The sequence below is a fragment of the Pseudochaenichthys georgianus genome, chromosome 17, assembly GCF_902827115.2.
Source record: "Pseudochaenichthys georgianus chromosome 17, fPseGeo1.2, whole genome shotgun sequence".
Lineage (NCBI taxonomy): Eukaryota > Metazoa > Chordata > Actinopteri > Perciformes > Channichthyidae > Pseudochaenichthys > Pseudochaenichthys georgianus.
This window is the reverse complement of record NC_047519.1, coordinates 25,900,208-25,916,108: the sequence shown is the minus strand read 5'-3', so window position 1 is coordinate 25,916,108 and position 15,901 is coordinate 25,900,208. Positions and strand designations below refer to the sequence as shown.

The window sequence follows — 15,901 nt, the reverse complement described above, 5'->3', positions numbered from 1 at the left end:
CTGGCTTCATTGTCCTTTCATTATCTGCTTTATATAAAATACGTGTATCTGTGTGTGAACATAATTAACCCATCAGACAAGACCTTTGACAGCACAAACACGATCATCATCAAAGGCTTACACTGCTTTTTTTCTTTTTATCAAATTGGATCCTATTTTTCCTCTCTCCCTTGTGGCTCTCGCTAACAAACATCTGAGCATCTTAAGGGAGGTCTGTGTTATTAATGACTCCATTACCCATCACCCTGTGCGGTCCCATTCTACACACCCATGCGCTAGGTCTATTTAGGGAGAATCCAGCACTCCGGGAGACGGAGAAAAAGATTCTTCTGCCTTTGCGGGATGGGACGAAACCCACGAAACATCTGTCTGTCCCAGCAAATGATTCATCAACGGTGACATGCGAGCAGCATAACATTTGTCGAAGCTTTCAGTTTTGTTTTTAAAAAAGCTCAGCGCTGCAGCTCATTGTAAGTAACAACAAATTACTGTGAACTCATGACTAATTTTAAATACGCAGAAGATACTGTATTTCATAATATATGAAATACTGCATAATATCAATTATGTTTGAATATTGAGGCATACATGAGAATACTAAGAGACACAATAATATTCCCATCATTTTGATTTGTTATGTGCGATATAAATTTGACCCCACTCGATGTTATTGTTTAAGACCATTTAACATCACAAAATGTCAAACATCAGAGTTTCTAAAGCTTCTCTTATTCAATTTTTTCAATTTTAAGTGCAACATCAAATGTGAATGTTGCCTGTCATCTATTTGCTTTTATAACCACTATAATGAGGATCTGATGAGGAATGGAAGGGGCATCTTACTATGACAGACTTCCAAGACACAACCCCTCGTCCAAAGCAGAGATGGTACGACCCAGAATTAACTGTCATACTTAATGCAAGCTGGGCATCCATTAAACAACTTTGCTAGCATCTCCCCGTGCCAACCACTTTTAATAAGCTTCAAGGGCATTTGAATGGGTCCAGAACTTTGCTTTGCCAGAGATGGACTGGCCCACATCATCCATTACATTAAATTGGGTGGCGGCCTCCAGCTCATATTTATGATTTAATTAAATTCACTTGTGAGGCGTATCAGAACCACTGCGGCCTCCCTTTTAACGCCAGCCTAAGCAGCAAAACACACACACACAGCTACACACGAGTGCATACACAAGCGATGTGTTTCTGACACTCGCCCAAGTGTGAGACTTTGTGGGCGCTTTGGCAGGGGCGTTCTCAGGGGTTCATTTAAAGCAATATAATTACACAGCCCCCAAGTATTCTTCCATCAGAAAGCAGCAGAATGGATGGCTTGTTCAGAGATAACTTAGCTCGGCTGATCCTCTGCGGTGTCGTCGCCTGATCGTAACCTCGATGCGAGTGGCACTCAATGCTGCTAAGAGCCCGGCCAGTCCTTGGTGAAACTGGGCAGTCGGGCCAGATGTTTGGGAGCAGCTGAAATGCCATTGTTCTTTTCAGGATGTGTGTGAAATGGCATTTTGGCTTTTTTCATTTGACAGCCTAATACCCACAGTCCCCCTGAGGAAATATGGCAGCCTGTGTTAAGACTTTATTAAAGAATTATGAGATCCAACCTGTGCAGTATGTTGCTTCCCACAAGGCTGAAAGTGTGCCACATTATGCGGTATGAACAACCTGAAGTAATATAGGTATGCATTCGGTGTTTTGTCCCTTGTGATCCAGTGTCCTTGCTATCACTTTTCTTTGGTGCAAAATGTAGTTTGGTGAAAACTCCACATTGTTAGGCTGTGCATTCCTCCCCTTGAAGGAGACCTCAGAGACCTCTTATGGCATTCAATATGTGCGCCCAAGCGTGAGATCCAGATCCATTTGGCCGGGAGATCCGCTGGGAGTGTCTGGGGTAACCCAATCTCTCACAACGGCACTCCACATCCAGAGAGCCATCTTTTCACTTCAGAACTGTGTCAGCAAAATGGACGCCTCAACCCCAGTGTAGCCCTGCCACAGTGTTTATGGAGAAGCACACTAAGGTCCTTCGCTATTGTATTTTGTTTATATCCTGAGTAATTTTGTATACAAACTGTTTCTGTGTTTTTGAAAATGTCATTGTAGGAATGTCAAAAACAAGGGTTACGGTTAGGGTTTTTATAAAAAGTTTGTAAAAGCTGTTTCCCAAATAGTCCTCATCAGAGTGAAGTTACTTTACAGACACTTTTTCTGACAGTTTTTTGGTTATAGTTATAAAAGTATCATCCTACACTTCGAGCTGTAAAACTGGAAAATGTTAATACATGCATTGTATTATTTTGATATCGAGAAAATGTGTCTTTCATCCCTCCCTACATTTTCCAAACATCTTCAGGGTCAAAGGGGACTTCCCATCTGCCAATCCCAGCATGCATTGGGCAAGCCTGAACGAGTCGTAGGCCATCACCATACTAAAACACATACAGACCAACACATTCCCACTCTTCCCTCCTCTGTAGCCCCTCGTAATGAACCCCCCTGTCTGCTGAACTGGGCGAGCTGAAGGTGAGTACCCCCCTCCAGTCATCTCCCTCTGCCTCACCAAGACAAACACTTGAAATAGACAAGGCACAGAATTATTATTTTCTTTTGTAGATGGGAGGTGGGAGGGTTTTCAAAAATGTATTAAACACCAAGCAATAAAATATAGACCAGGTGGGGTCAAATTCACTGCAACTCTCCAGGCTCTGCAGGCAATGTGGCCAATGTGATGATATGAGGACAAGGGAAGAGTCTAACAAGAGGAGAGAAAGTATATAATAATCAATAATGCAGCGTACAACATACACAGCTGACAGTCAACATGGAAAACACACTGTCTGAGAGAGGGGAGGGCCCACCGAAATTCTGGGCTGAACATGAATTCGTCGGTTAGATGATTTGAGTTCATCGTGGCTGCTGAAACCAATTGATGTGTTTGCGCACTATTAGTTTCAGTCACCACTTATGCAGAACAGTCTACTTTTTCTAAAAAATGCGATGCTTTCAATGTGTTCAGAAATCTCAGTATACAGACCTACTTATTAACACGGATGAATCTTTGCTCACTTCCATCTGCCACGTGTTTACTTAATGAACACGTGGCAGATCAACACGGCTCTGTGCTGCCGAAAATGTGGGGAAGGATGCCAACGTGGAATAAAAAAACAGGGCTTTGTTTTAGATTTCATTTCATTTTCATTGTGTATTGCATTTATTTTCAGTGAATCTTAGTTTAACACACTGTAGGTTTTACGTTCATTTCCTTGTCATTGTTGATGAACTAAAACATGCTTCATAATGGAGCCCCATGGGGGAACTAGTGCCTCATCCCCTCAGTGTTCCTCTCTTTCTCGTCTCTTCTTTTTCTCCTTTTTAAAAATGTAATCTTTCTTTTTCAAGAAATCCATGATTTCCTGTTCATTCTTGTCCTGTCTTTTCATCCTTCAATACCATCCACTCACCCATGTCAGTCTAGTTCTCCCTGTCGTTTTTCCAACCCCCCCCCTCGCCCCTTTGCATCTTCTTGTATTGTAAACAGCTCACAAAAGCATGACAAGGTCTCTGCTCATGTTCCCCCTGCCTCCCTCTCTGTTCTCCCAGCTATTTGTTATTGTCTCCCCGCTATCGTGTGTTTGTCTGTATCACACGTTCTTTATTCTGTTTTTCCTCTGCGTCAGAAAAGCAAAAGTTAATTAAATATGGAACGAGATGGAGCAGCATCTCTTTAAACCATCATGTCATTAAAATGGCATCCCTGGGAGATCAGCTTAAAAGGAGTCGGAGAACAATGTCTTCTCCGTCAGATATTTATGGGCCTGGTTATGTAAACATGCTCCCTTTATTCTCTATGTATATTTCATGTAATTATCACTTTTTGTAGCACTTCCCCCGTGGGATTTGTAGAGGCAAGAAGTTACTTGGGGAATGTCATTAAAAGAGATGATTGTTACTGAGCTGCTGTGATGTTGCACTGGGTGAAAGGCTAGATTCCAGTCCTGGTGAAACCTTTTATCTATATTTGACTTCATCATATAAAAATCATCATGTCTTGTAAGCAGACTCAAACCCATGGCCCATGCTCTGCATTCACCCATCTTTATTAATGCAAAGAAACACACCCACTGAAACATTCCACTGCCTTTTCTCCTCCTTTTATTTTTGCATCTGATCTGGAAATTCACAGATAATGTACAGGTTTGCGAGAACCTTGATGCTTGCTCAGCCCGCCCATGTATCCATCTGTTAGAAGAGGTGAAGATCTGGACTGAACTGGATTCAGCAGCAGAGGCCAGTGGCTGGTGCTTGAAGGCCTGGGTGCCAGCTGACGGAAGCGGCTAATTAAGAGGGCTGGGGAGCCAGTGGGGGGCCTTATGAAACAGGGGCACCTGGGTTTCACAAGAGGGGGCCGGGTATCCATCACAACTCATCTGCGGTGCACGGGGGTTGGCTGTAGTCTGCTCCAGCGCGTTGCCACGTAGCACTCTTTCACTCAAGCATAATATCAAATACGGCTCACACAAAAGCCTTCCTGCCCCTGTGCTCTCTCGCAGCTTGTTTGCCATCATATTGCATGGCATGATGAAATTGCATATGTCAAGGTGCATTTCATTCTCTGCAGATGCACCTAAATGTAGATGCAGAAAAAAAATGCTGTGTATGGACACAGTCAAATGCACATAGAAAAGATGTGCACACACACACGCTCACACATCTGGACTCCCACATGCGTAACTCGATGTCCCTCTCCTCTCTATTGTTCGTTGAGTCTTCTTTGCTGAAGGGTCAACATGTCTCTAAGTAATCTAACTAGCTCTGACTTAAGGGACAATATAAGGTCTGCCATGAGTTCTATGATTACTGTTTTACCCACCGCAAGCAGATACAGCTCTCGACCATCATTGAACCTGCCATATTGCTGTCCAACCTGACCCCACAGATGCAGTAAACCTAAGTGAACCACAGTTTCCAAAGTCGACGGCAATAACCACTGCAGAATTGCTTTTAATCAACGTCTGAAATGAGGGTGACTTGAAGCGTCGCCCCATGCTGATTAAATGTAATTGTTTAATTGCCAAGTGCTGGGAACCCATCCTAAGAGGATTCCAATGGAATTATTTAATCTCTAGTCAGGAAGTACACTGCAGGAAAAAGTAGAGAGAAAAACGGAAGAACAGAAAAAGGCAAAAATGAAGCAGAAATAGTCTCTTTTTCTTTTGAGTACCTCATCAAATATTAAACTGTGGTTTACATTTAGTTAGCTGAGAAAGTGAACAGTCTATGTGGGGGAAAGGCGTACACTAAGTGATGCTGCAACTTGAAAAGAGGTCACTGCTTTGACCTGTATCTGCAGACTAAAGTGGTTTGGACTTGTCTCTGTGTTCACTTTTATATTACAACATAACCTGAAAATACTTGTGTAGCATATGCTGTTGCAAAGTGTACTGGTTTGTGAAAATGTAGTTTCAGTTTGTCCTTATTCCAAATATTACTGTGGCATCAGTACACCTGTTATTGTCCATTGGGTGGATCAGAGATGTTATTCAGCATTAAGTCATCCTAACAAAGTGCTTAAGTGCAAATTCCAAGAGTTTAACTATTCAGAGAAACTCATGGGGAAGTTATATAGGCCCTCTCCCCCCTCTGATCACTGACTGAGTCTCTGCTAATGGGTCTCTATAAACTTAAGGGGCACAGGTGCACTCAATTTGGGGTCACAGCTTTTAGATACATTGCTTGGGGTCACAGACATCCAACCCCCCCCCCATAAACACATTCACGTTTACACACTGAATAGGATTTTTGTTTACACTTCTGCAACCGCACATTATTAAAATCTCTCATCTGTATTTTTCATAGTGCAACTCATCAAAGACCAATTTAAGTTGGCATGATCCCGAACATATTCAGTCAACAGCCACATCAGCCTGGCATGTCATGACATTTCAATCTATCAACAAAATCAATTGCAGTAGTCCCTCTAACATAACTGCAAACAATGCAAGCCTTCCTCCCAGTGATACGGCTCTTGCTGTCGCATTTAGATACACAGGGAGTAAACCCAGGCTCGCCATTCTGCTGATAAATGCAGTTCCATCGTCCCGGGGGAAATGTGCTTGCATCCCTCTGGTCAAAGTGTGCTTCTGTCCCCCCACCCCGCCACAGGCAGAGAGGGAGGGGGAGCAGAGGCCTGTCCCCGCAGCTGTGCCCTTATTCCCCGCACCTGACCAGGGGCCCAGATGTGCACACGGGCAACAGCAACAATTTGAGCAATGTAAGTCCCCTGTGGGACCCAGGCACCTGCAAATATAACCCCACTATCTAACATGATGGCGTAATTAGAGGTCTAACAAGTCTACATCTGGAAATAACTCATCAAATCTATCAAATCAAACCAACCCAGACTAGGAAACAATACTTAAAAATGCTATTGCTCTCTCAGCATTTCATCTGCACATCAAACAAAAGCTACTCTGCACTTGGCACTGACCCAATTAGCCATCAGGTAGACAGCATCTACATTTAAAATGCATCAGAGAGATGAAATTGTTTATTTATTATATGCATTAAGATCCTAAAGCAGTAACGGAAATGTGTTTATTTTTAAAATCATGGTATAATACACTTAAAATAGGCAAAAAGATATTCACATTATAGATTATAGTTTTTTCTCTGAATCAAGATGAAAGCATTCATGCCGCTACCGTTATATTTAAGTTACAACAGGTACCAAAAATATATGTAAAATAACAGCACTTCAGATAAAGTATTTGTTAAAGCATTTTAATTACAGTCCCTGTTCAAGTAAGTGACAGAGAAATTGTCAATGTGGAGTGTTAGGGAGCATGATCCCTTTTTATAGGTATATTATAACATTCTGCTTTACAATTGTACTCAGTCAAGGTCCTAGTGCAGAAATATAACACACATTAAACTGGCGATTCAATCAAATACAATAAAGTAAAACTGTTCATGGAAACCGTGGCCAATCTCGAAGATTGACTTCACTCCATGTTGCGTTGGAGACAGGCTCAGGCACGGCGCACACAGGAAGCTGTACAGGTTAATGGTGACATCTAGTGGCACATACTTAAACATGCATCTGCTGATCACAGTAAATGGTATTTTTAAATAGTTTGTAAACATTTGACTTCTCTCATTTAAAGCACAATACTTTCTATTAAACATACTTAAAGAATGAAAAAAACCATTAAAATAAACATTTTTACATTGTTGTAGTTTTTACAGAACAGCAACCAATCCATTTTTTTATTAATGAGCAGACAGTACTCAGTTTGTAGAGAAATCCATTATTTATCTACTGTATAATAATGTGCCCCAAACATAGATATATATAAGGTTTCATTAAACACTTTGATTTACATACATTTATACTTAATTGCACTTTTTGTTTTCATCACAGTGCTTCTGTAATATTAATAGTAAACGTTCTAACAGCAGAGGGTGATAGCGATCTATTTTAGTTAAGATGAATCAAGGTTGTCATAGTGAGATCTTTTAATGAACACAAATCCTAAATATATATATTTTTCAATTACAAGATACATGCAGCTAACATAAACTCAACAACATATATGAAGTGACACTATCTCGCCTGTGTTGCACTCAATCAAGACAAATGCCAAATCTAGAGCTTTTTCTCACATGTTAAAACTCTACTGCACTAATAATCACCATATGTTTGTTATTGTGTTCAGATTTCTAGATTACTTACTTTCATGCTGTTACACATTGTATACGTAAACACAGTAAATACATACACTACTGTACAACATCAACCTTTTATACATTTAAACACTGAAAAGCACAATTGTCAACTAAATATTATGGACTTTTGACAAACGATGATGCACAGTTTATCTGCATCTGCTGAAACGTTGTAATTTATGGGTTTGGATGTAGAATATTTCCATGGTTGGTTCTGGCACATTGTTCATCCCCATGCTTCTGTGGGTATCTGCGTGTCACTGGCCAAGACGAAGGACAGATGATTGGGGAGTAGTATGCCTCTTTGGGCAGAGAATCCTGCTAAAGGCCCTGCGGAAGCTGCTGTGGCAAAGTGGGTACAGGCACGGGTTAATAGCAGAGTTGAGCCACAGGAGCCAGAAGGTGACCTCGTACCAATGATGCTGGATGCACCGCCCTCTGCAGGCAGCACGGATGATCATCAGTAGGGTGTACGGTGCCCAGCAGATGGCAAACACACACACTATGATGGCCAGGGACTTAGCGATTTTCTTGTCCCTGGACAGGCGGCTGGGATGGGCAGCCCTGCTGGTCGAGTGATCGAGTTTACCCAAGCTGGGAGAGGAGGACTGGGAGTGGATAGAGCCTCTTACAGCCAGTTTCATCCCAACCTCGGAGTTGTGGGACAGGGGGACACCTTTCCCCTGGGCAGAGGCAGTTTTGCTCAGTTGAAGGTGGAGCTGGGCCTCCCTGCTGTGGAACCTCCTCTTGCGAATGCTGAGGTAAATGCTGAGGTTGAAGAAAGCCACAGAGATGAAAGGAGAGAAAAACTCCAGCATGGAGGCACTCAGCAGGAAGTACCAAGAGTAATAGAACTCCGCAAAACACTCATCCTTTGGCACGCTGCTTCTGCCCACCACCAGCTCCCAGAATATGATAGCTGGGCCATACAGGACAAAGGCCAGCACCCAGACAGCAATCATCTTGATTATGGCTTGGTGAGTCATGCCTTGTCGTGCACGGTAACTTACCTGCAGTAAATATAAGGAGAAATAAGAAAATATGCTGAGAGGTACCGCCAGGGGGTCCCACAATTGTATTAGTTATTGCTGCATCCTACCATTATTGTAGAAATGGGGGGAAATAACAATGTGTTTAGCCATAAAAAGGTAGACAATGTTCATTTAACAGCAGTGATTGAAGAGGTATTCAAATTAAAAGAGGAGTTAAACAGTATAAAAAGGTGCATTTGTATCCAGCAAAATATGAATGTTATAAAGTGCTAAAAGTAGTAATATAATTCAGTCTAAAATTTGAAATACTTAGTGATGCATTAATTTGTAAGCATGATAAGTAGTGGTGTAACTGTAACTGGCAGATAAATGCATGGGAGTAAAAGTCTTACATTTCCTCAAATAGCAGAAAGTTGATCTGAGAGTTTCACAGTATAATGATCTGTTTGTGGAACCACATAGCATTTTGTGAAACGGAACAAGTGAACTTTCCAACATCCTGACATCATGCACTAAAGAAAAGTGTTTAAATTAGTACTAAGTCAATGGTACACTTCCTATGAACACTTGTCTGAATTAGTGTCACATCCTATGTCCCTGTCCATGTTTTTGTTCAACGGGCAGCGTACTTCACCCCTCTCCAGCTCTGAATGTATGCCCCTGTTCTGAATGACAAAAAATCAACTACAGTTCCTCAACAAAGAAGATGGAAAATGGTTCCACTTATATTTGTATAAATTAATCGGTATACAGTAATTATTGCCCCTGGTTCATGTGGTAATGTTGCCCTGAATGGACAAGAATCAGGTGTGCTCATCAGAATCAGAAGTACTTTAATCATCCTTGGGGGACATTGATTTTCCTGATAGATGTTCCTTTATAAAATGAATATAAAAACAAATGGATAAGAAAATATAGACTCCTCCTTATAGGGATTCATTTTAGCCCCATCCTATAATTGTGAGATACACAATATATTTTATAATACTTAGTTTGTTAATGGGCTGACATTAATGGACGAACATATGCATATAATCTTTTTTGTGACCAACTTTTTATTGTTTGTTTTTTTGTCCTCACAAAAGGGACTTTTTATATAGACAATATGGACAATACAAAAAGAAAAAGAAAAGACAAAGAAAGAAAATGCATATAATCTGACTCTGTCTTTTCTGTCAAAAGCATAACTTTGTGTCATGTGGTTGTTGGCGATCCTTTGTCTTTCATTGTTCAGAGAGAATGCTTTTAGGAAAATGCTGCTTGGCAGCCGGCGGCCTGTTTCTGCTGTGATTGATCTCTCCAGGTTGGAAGGACCATGGCACGGAGGAGGATCTCTATGATCAAAGCTAGCTAATTAAAGAAGAGGCTTCCATCTCTCTGGTGTTATTTGTATTCATTGCTCTGATGTTAAGTGTTTGCTTGTGAAAGGAAACAGAGCACTCTCTTTGTCTCCCATGCCAAGCCTCATCCCACCTTTGGGTTAACACACGTGTGTAGGATGCAGTCAGTCAGCTAATGCACAGACAAGCCCCAACGAGAGGTTCTAACAGCTGCAGAGTTTTGGACATGTTTGCTAATCACTAGATATGTGCCAAGAAAATATAAAATGATAATAACTGATGCTGTTTAATTGGGCTTCAGAAAAAGTATTCCGCGGAGGAGCGTTGCACAGACATTGATTAAATGATTTTAATCAACTGAGGCGGTAATAATAAATAATTTAAGGCACAAAAGAAGGTTTTTTTATTTTTAGTTTGTCAACATTCAAAGTTGCCCCCTTCACAGGTCAGATTTACTCTCGTATTTTACAAGCTTTGTCAATTTGCCTTGTTATGTTTGTATGTTCTTTGAACGGTCCCATTGTTGTAGCTTAGATGCATACTTATGATGTGGCATCTGATATAGAGGTTGAAGCTCAGACACATCCCACATATTACCAAATGAAAAGAAAAAATACAGGCAGAAGGTGAGATCACGGACACCACCACAAACTTCTACTGCTTATTGATTTAGAGAGATCTTAAGTCTATGCATTGTTTTTCAGGCAAATGCTCATTGTGCCTTTAAGTTTAGTATACATATTACACCATTGGCGTCCTGCGTATTTGCTGGTAAGCCATAGTGCAGTCCAAAGTCAAAATGTGACTTTTTTCATCTTCGTCATGGGGAAGGGCTATAATTAGGGGTGGCACTGGGCCTGAATGGGTCAGGAATGATTAACCTCTGCAGATGGGCACTTTTGGGAGAATGAGGTGGTTCTGCCCCTACCAATGACCTGGGAGACTCCCCAGCTAGCAGGGAACGTTCTCACAACTTTGGCTAACATTAACAACAGGTTCTAATAATGTTTTAAAGAAACGTTTTAATCTGATGTTCAAAGAACCTTTTTAGGATGTTTATTATTTCAAATAATGTTCCTATAAGGTTTAAGGTGAACTAAGAGATAACGTTTTAACTGCAACATTCAGAGGATGTTATTGAAGCCTGAGATGACAGAACGTTTTTTATAAAACGTTGCTTTAATGTGATATGTTAACAAAGGTGGAACGTTTTGCCTGCAACATTCTGAGGATGTTTTTTTTACTTTGTTGAGGTAACATATTATAGATGTTATTTTATAAAACATTCCCTCAATGTTACATGATAACAAAAGAAGAACATTTTCAAAGCAACATTCGGATAATGTTTTCAGGAGGTTATTCTTTTTTTATAAAACGTTCCTGTGATGCAAATATTAACACGGTCATGGTCAACGTAAGATTTATTTCTAGAGCGCTTTAAAAAACAAACTTGTTGCATTTGTTTGAAAAGGATGTTTTAAAAAATCTGATGTCACCACATTTTCCTTTTGAAAAAAAACAACAAGCACGTAATTGATGATAAGCTGTAAGCAGATATTGCATGTTTGCGGTGGCATGTGTGAGTTCCCAGCTAGACATTGTTGGTTCTAAAGACATTCTGAGAATGTTACCATTCATTGTTCTAGAAATGTTTTCAGCGGGAAGTTTTATTTTTGTTCCTAGAATGTTCTTCTGAAAGGTAGGATAACGTTCTCTAAAAACATTCTTGAAATGTTTGGTGATAGCTTTCTTAAGATGTATTAGCGCATTGAGACAATGAATAGGACGTACTGTATGAACACACATTTCCAAGCCAATATTCACTCACATGCACTTATAATCACACTAAGGTATGTAGGCCCACAGTATTCATAATATCATATGTGTAAAATATCAGAAAATAATCACACTTTATTTCTGACTATAAAGGTTGTGTCTCGTTTGTAAGCTATCTGTCCGTTTGTGGTTTGTGAGGGCAGCGTATAAACAGTGTCCACTGGTTATACGCTGCCTGCTGGTCTGCTCTATACAGCTGGGAGCTATCTCCAATCAACCTGCAACCTGCTCATTAGCCACACTATGAAAGCCTGCAGCCTGCACTCATTCCCTGACGGATTGTTGCCGTGAACGGATTGTTGCCGTGAACGGTTTGTTGCCGTGAACGGATTGTTGCCGTGAACGGTTTGTTGCGTGCCGCTCTAGCTTTTTGCCAGCATATTCTTTGACAACTTTGACTGCTTTTGCCTCACACTAATTTGTATGTCTCTCCCAGGAGGAATCCAAGGCCTTCCACACTCCCAAGACCAGCCAGGCCTCTCTACCCACCCTGGAACAACTGTTTCCCACTGCCGCCATAACCAACCTCCACTCCCAGCTCCCCTTTTCTAATAAACAAATGTTACTTTCACCAGCTGATTCCGAGTCTGATTCTGGGTCCCCTCCAGTACATGAGACTTGTACTAGCTGTTGGTCGCATTAAAAAAAAGAATGTTTTTAGAGAAAGTTATCCTACCTTTCAGAAGAACATTCTGGGAACCAAAATATAACGTCCCGCTGAAAACGTTTTAAGAACAGTAGGTCTTAATGTTCTAACAATGTTATCAAAAACATCTTAAGAAAGTTATCACCAAACATTTTAAGAATGTTTTTAGAGAACGTTATATCCTACCTTTCAGGAGAACATTCTGGGAACCAAAAGAAAACTTCCTGTTGAAAACATTCCTAGAACAATGAATGGTAACATTCTCAGAATGTTTTTAGAACCAAACATTTCTAGCTGGGTCACCAGTTAGAAATTAAGCCACAGACCACAAGCAGTAAACATGTATATGGCTCAAAGAAAAGGACTGTTCAACATTTGACATTATGCTTTGAATGAATCATTTACTCATATAAAGAAAAAGCCAATTAATTACGGTCTGAGTGGAAACTGAGACGAGGAAAGTCCAGTAAGTTTACCTTAATGTGACTATGACAGAATTTCAGATTGTTTAGTAAATATGGCCGGTAAGTGCGCCATGCGTCACAATCCTGTATTGCTTTTAATGGCTGTGTGCAGTGCAGATGTGAGGCACAGGATGTTCCACTCACTGCTCTGGTGACGGACAGGAAGCGGTCGTAGCTGATGAGGACAATGTTGAAGACAGATGCAGAACAAAGGAGGTAGTCCATGACCAGCCACAGCTTGCACAGTCCGCGGCCGAGTGTCCACTTTCCTGTGAGGATGTAAGGCATGTACACTGGGATGCAGAATGCCCCTACAGAAACAATTAGTGTGAGGGATTTCAAGGCATACACACAGAACGTCTTCAATTATGCACATTAAAAATGCTAAATGGAGATGGGGTGGTGGGGCGCCTTTAAGTAAAGTGATACCTTAAAATATGTTTACCTTTATGAACTAAAGGGAATAAGGTGAGTGAATGTGAAAGCTCATAGAAATATTGCATTACAAAATGTGTCATTGCTGCCAAATAAGAAAAGAGAGAAGAAGTGTTTCCAAGACTCTCGACTTATTATATTGGTTCCATCTATTAAACTAATTAACAGCTGCCTAATTCATGAATTAAGTCCTACTCAGCTATACTTTGTAGTGTACACATTTAGACTACAGGGACCAAGGCAGGCATAATCAGGCATATATCAGGCATATATCAACATGGGTGCATACATCATAGCAAATCATGAAAATAGTATTTATTTCAGAAATAGATAGTTATACATGCATTAAACTTCACTCAATATCCGGTCTCTACAGAAACACAAATGCTTGACTTACCTACAAGAAAATCTGATATTGCCAAATTCAGGAAGTAGTAATTACATTGTGTCCTCAAACTCTTGTCCACTTTAAAAGCGAAAATGACCAGTGCGTTGCCCAAAACTATCACAACGTCCAAAGTCACCATCATTACCATCAAAATGACAAACATAGGTCCTGAAAAAACGAAGCTGCTCTGGACTCTAGTTGAGGTGTTGTCAAAATAGTACCCACTGGAGTTGGATTCAGTTTGTTCCACCATGGTCCTGATATAATGGTGAGGCTGCTGTCGTTATATCCTCAGTAGACCAGCGCTGATAATAGTAAGCCTGCAACAGGTGCCAGGCGAATAGACACTGCATCCAACACCCCCATGCATGCTCTGAGAGCTGCGCTTTCCTGTTCAAACTGAGCACACTGTTCAAGAAAATCCACGAGAGAGCGCACAACGCGCTTCACAAAACGCTGTCTGGACACTTGATGAATTACGCTTTTTATAGCGAAAGGTAAGGTAAAGCGTTAATGTATTTCTTCAAGCGAAAAATATCTTAATTTAGCACACATTGTATGTAATGCCATCTTATGACTGTCAAGTAATTCCAAACACTGACACGATGTGTATTGTCCAGATAATCAACTGGCTCGAGAAGATTTACAATATAAAACGCCACAGAAAAGTTGTGTTCTCTTCTGCACTGCACAATCAACAAGTTAGTTGTCGTATTAAAGAAACAGGGTGAAAAAAATAGGTTTTGGAAGTTCATGATTGAAATTATTTGCACTAATAGTTGCACTTTTGTAAATGTCAGAGTGAATTTCATTCTCTCTCTCTTTCTTTTTTCTCAATGCTGTCAGCAGGGTAAACTGATCCATGGGATGTTTCCCTGCCATTATCCATTAACTGACCCTCATTTGATTCACAGACACATTGGCTTGCATGTGCACACCACCAGACAAGCAGACTTCCGAATGTAGTTGTTTCTTGAAATGAGCATTACGTGGGTGTAGTAGAGGATATGATAAAGGACGGACATGAATACAACTGCTAAAAGCATGCTGGGATGACCCTTTAACCTCATCCTACGCTGTACAGGGTATTATGATCACGTAACGTGCAGAACACGTTGTGTATTTGGCCTATATTGTTGCCTCTCCTGCAGTCCGTGGAAATTGGAGAAGGCTTTGTTTCATCAAAGTTCAAGGTTGTTTAGTTTTGTGATTGTTATGATGGGTTAGAGATATTTCTCGCCTAATAAATATTGTATATGTTCCTCTTATTTCTTTAATCTGACAGACATTTAAAGCTAAACAAGAGAGCAACAGCATGGTAGACAAAACAGGAGGAGTGAGTGTGACGCACATGCTGGATGTATCTCACTGAAACTCTCATCAACACTCCTTGTGGGATTCACAGTTTGTCACAGTAAAAGTCTTTGCCTTTGGCCCCTTATAAACCTCCAATATGTGTAAATGTATGTATTTCATGTACTCGTTCAGATACTTGTGGGTGTATAACCTCCCAGTGGCACACGGAAGCTGTAGACCTTATTTGCATTCTGATACTATCCTGGCAGTCCCCCAGCTGTGGTCCAGAGAAATGAGAAACACTACAGAATAGTAGAAGTGACTGAAGGAGCCAAGCTTGAATTACTGTTATTTTCTCACAAATGGAGCCACCACAATTTGACAGAGTCACAGTTGCACCAGAGGAACCAGTGCAGGCAAAGGCACACAGCAACCGGGTTTCAATGCAGATCCACCAATGTGGTTTACATTATGAAAACTTAAATCCGCTTTTTAGATTCTGTCTGACCCATGGCAATCTTCATTCTTCCTTTTGAGAAAATAAAAATAATGTGCATAATGTGAGAAATGGGAATGATGATCAAATTCAACATTTTTGTTAAATATAAATAACAACCTTTTTTTAAACATTGTACCTTGTCAGAGAGAGAGGCTAAAATGACAGATAACCAAGTCAGTCATGACAGGTGAAAAACACAACTACAAAATAAGATGAATTATTCACAAACCATCCCTAAGGCAATCTCTGGTAAATACTGAAATTG

General features: G+C 40.6%; 1 protein-coding gene across 1 annotated transcript; it reads right to left on the bottom strand.

The window, feature by feature from the left end:
• Positions 1–7,908: 7,908 nt before the first annotated feature.
• Positions 7,909–14,004, bottom strand: LOC117462975 (histamine H3 receptor-like). Its single transcript, XM_034105359.2, has 3 exons — positions 13,851–14,004; positions 13,163–13,329; positions 7,909–8,750 (listed from the first exon to the last, which is right to left on the bottom strand). The coding sequence occupies exons 1-3, from the start codon at positions 14,002–14,004 to the stop codon at positions 7,998–8,000; spliced, it is 1,074 nt and encodes a 357-aa protein (XP_033961250.1). The 3' UTR covers positions 7,909–7,997.
• Between the last annotated feature and the right edge of the window lie 1,897 nt (positions 14,005–15,901).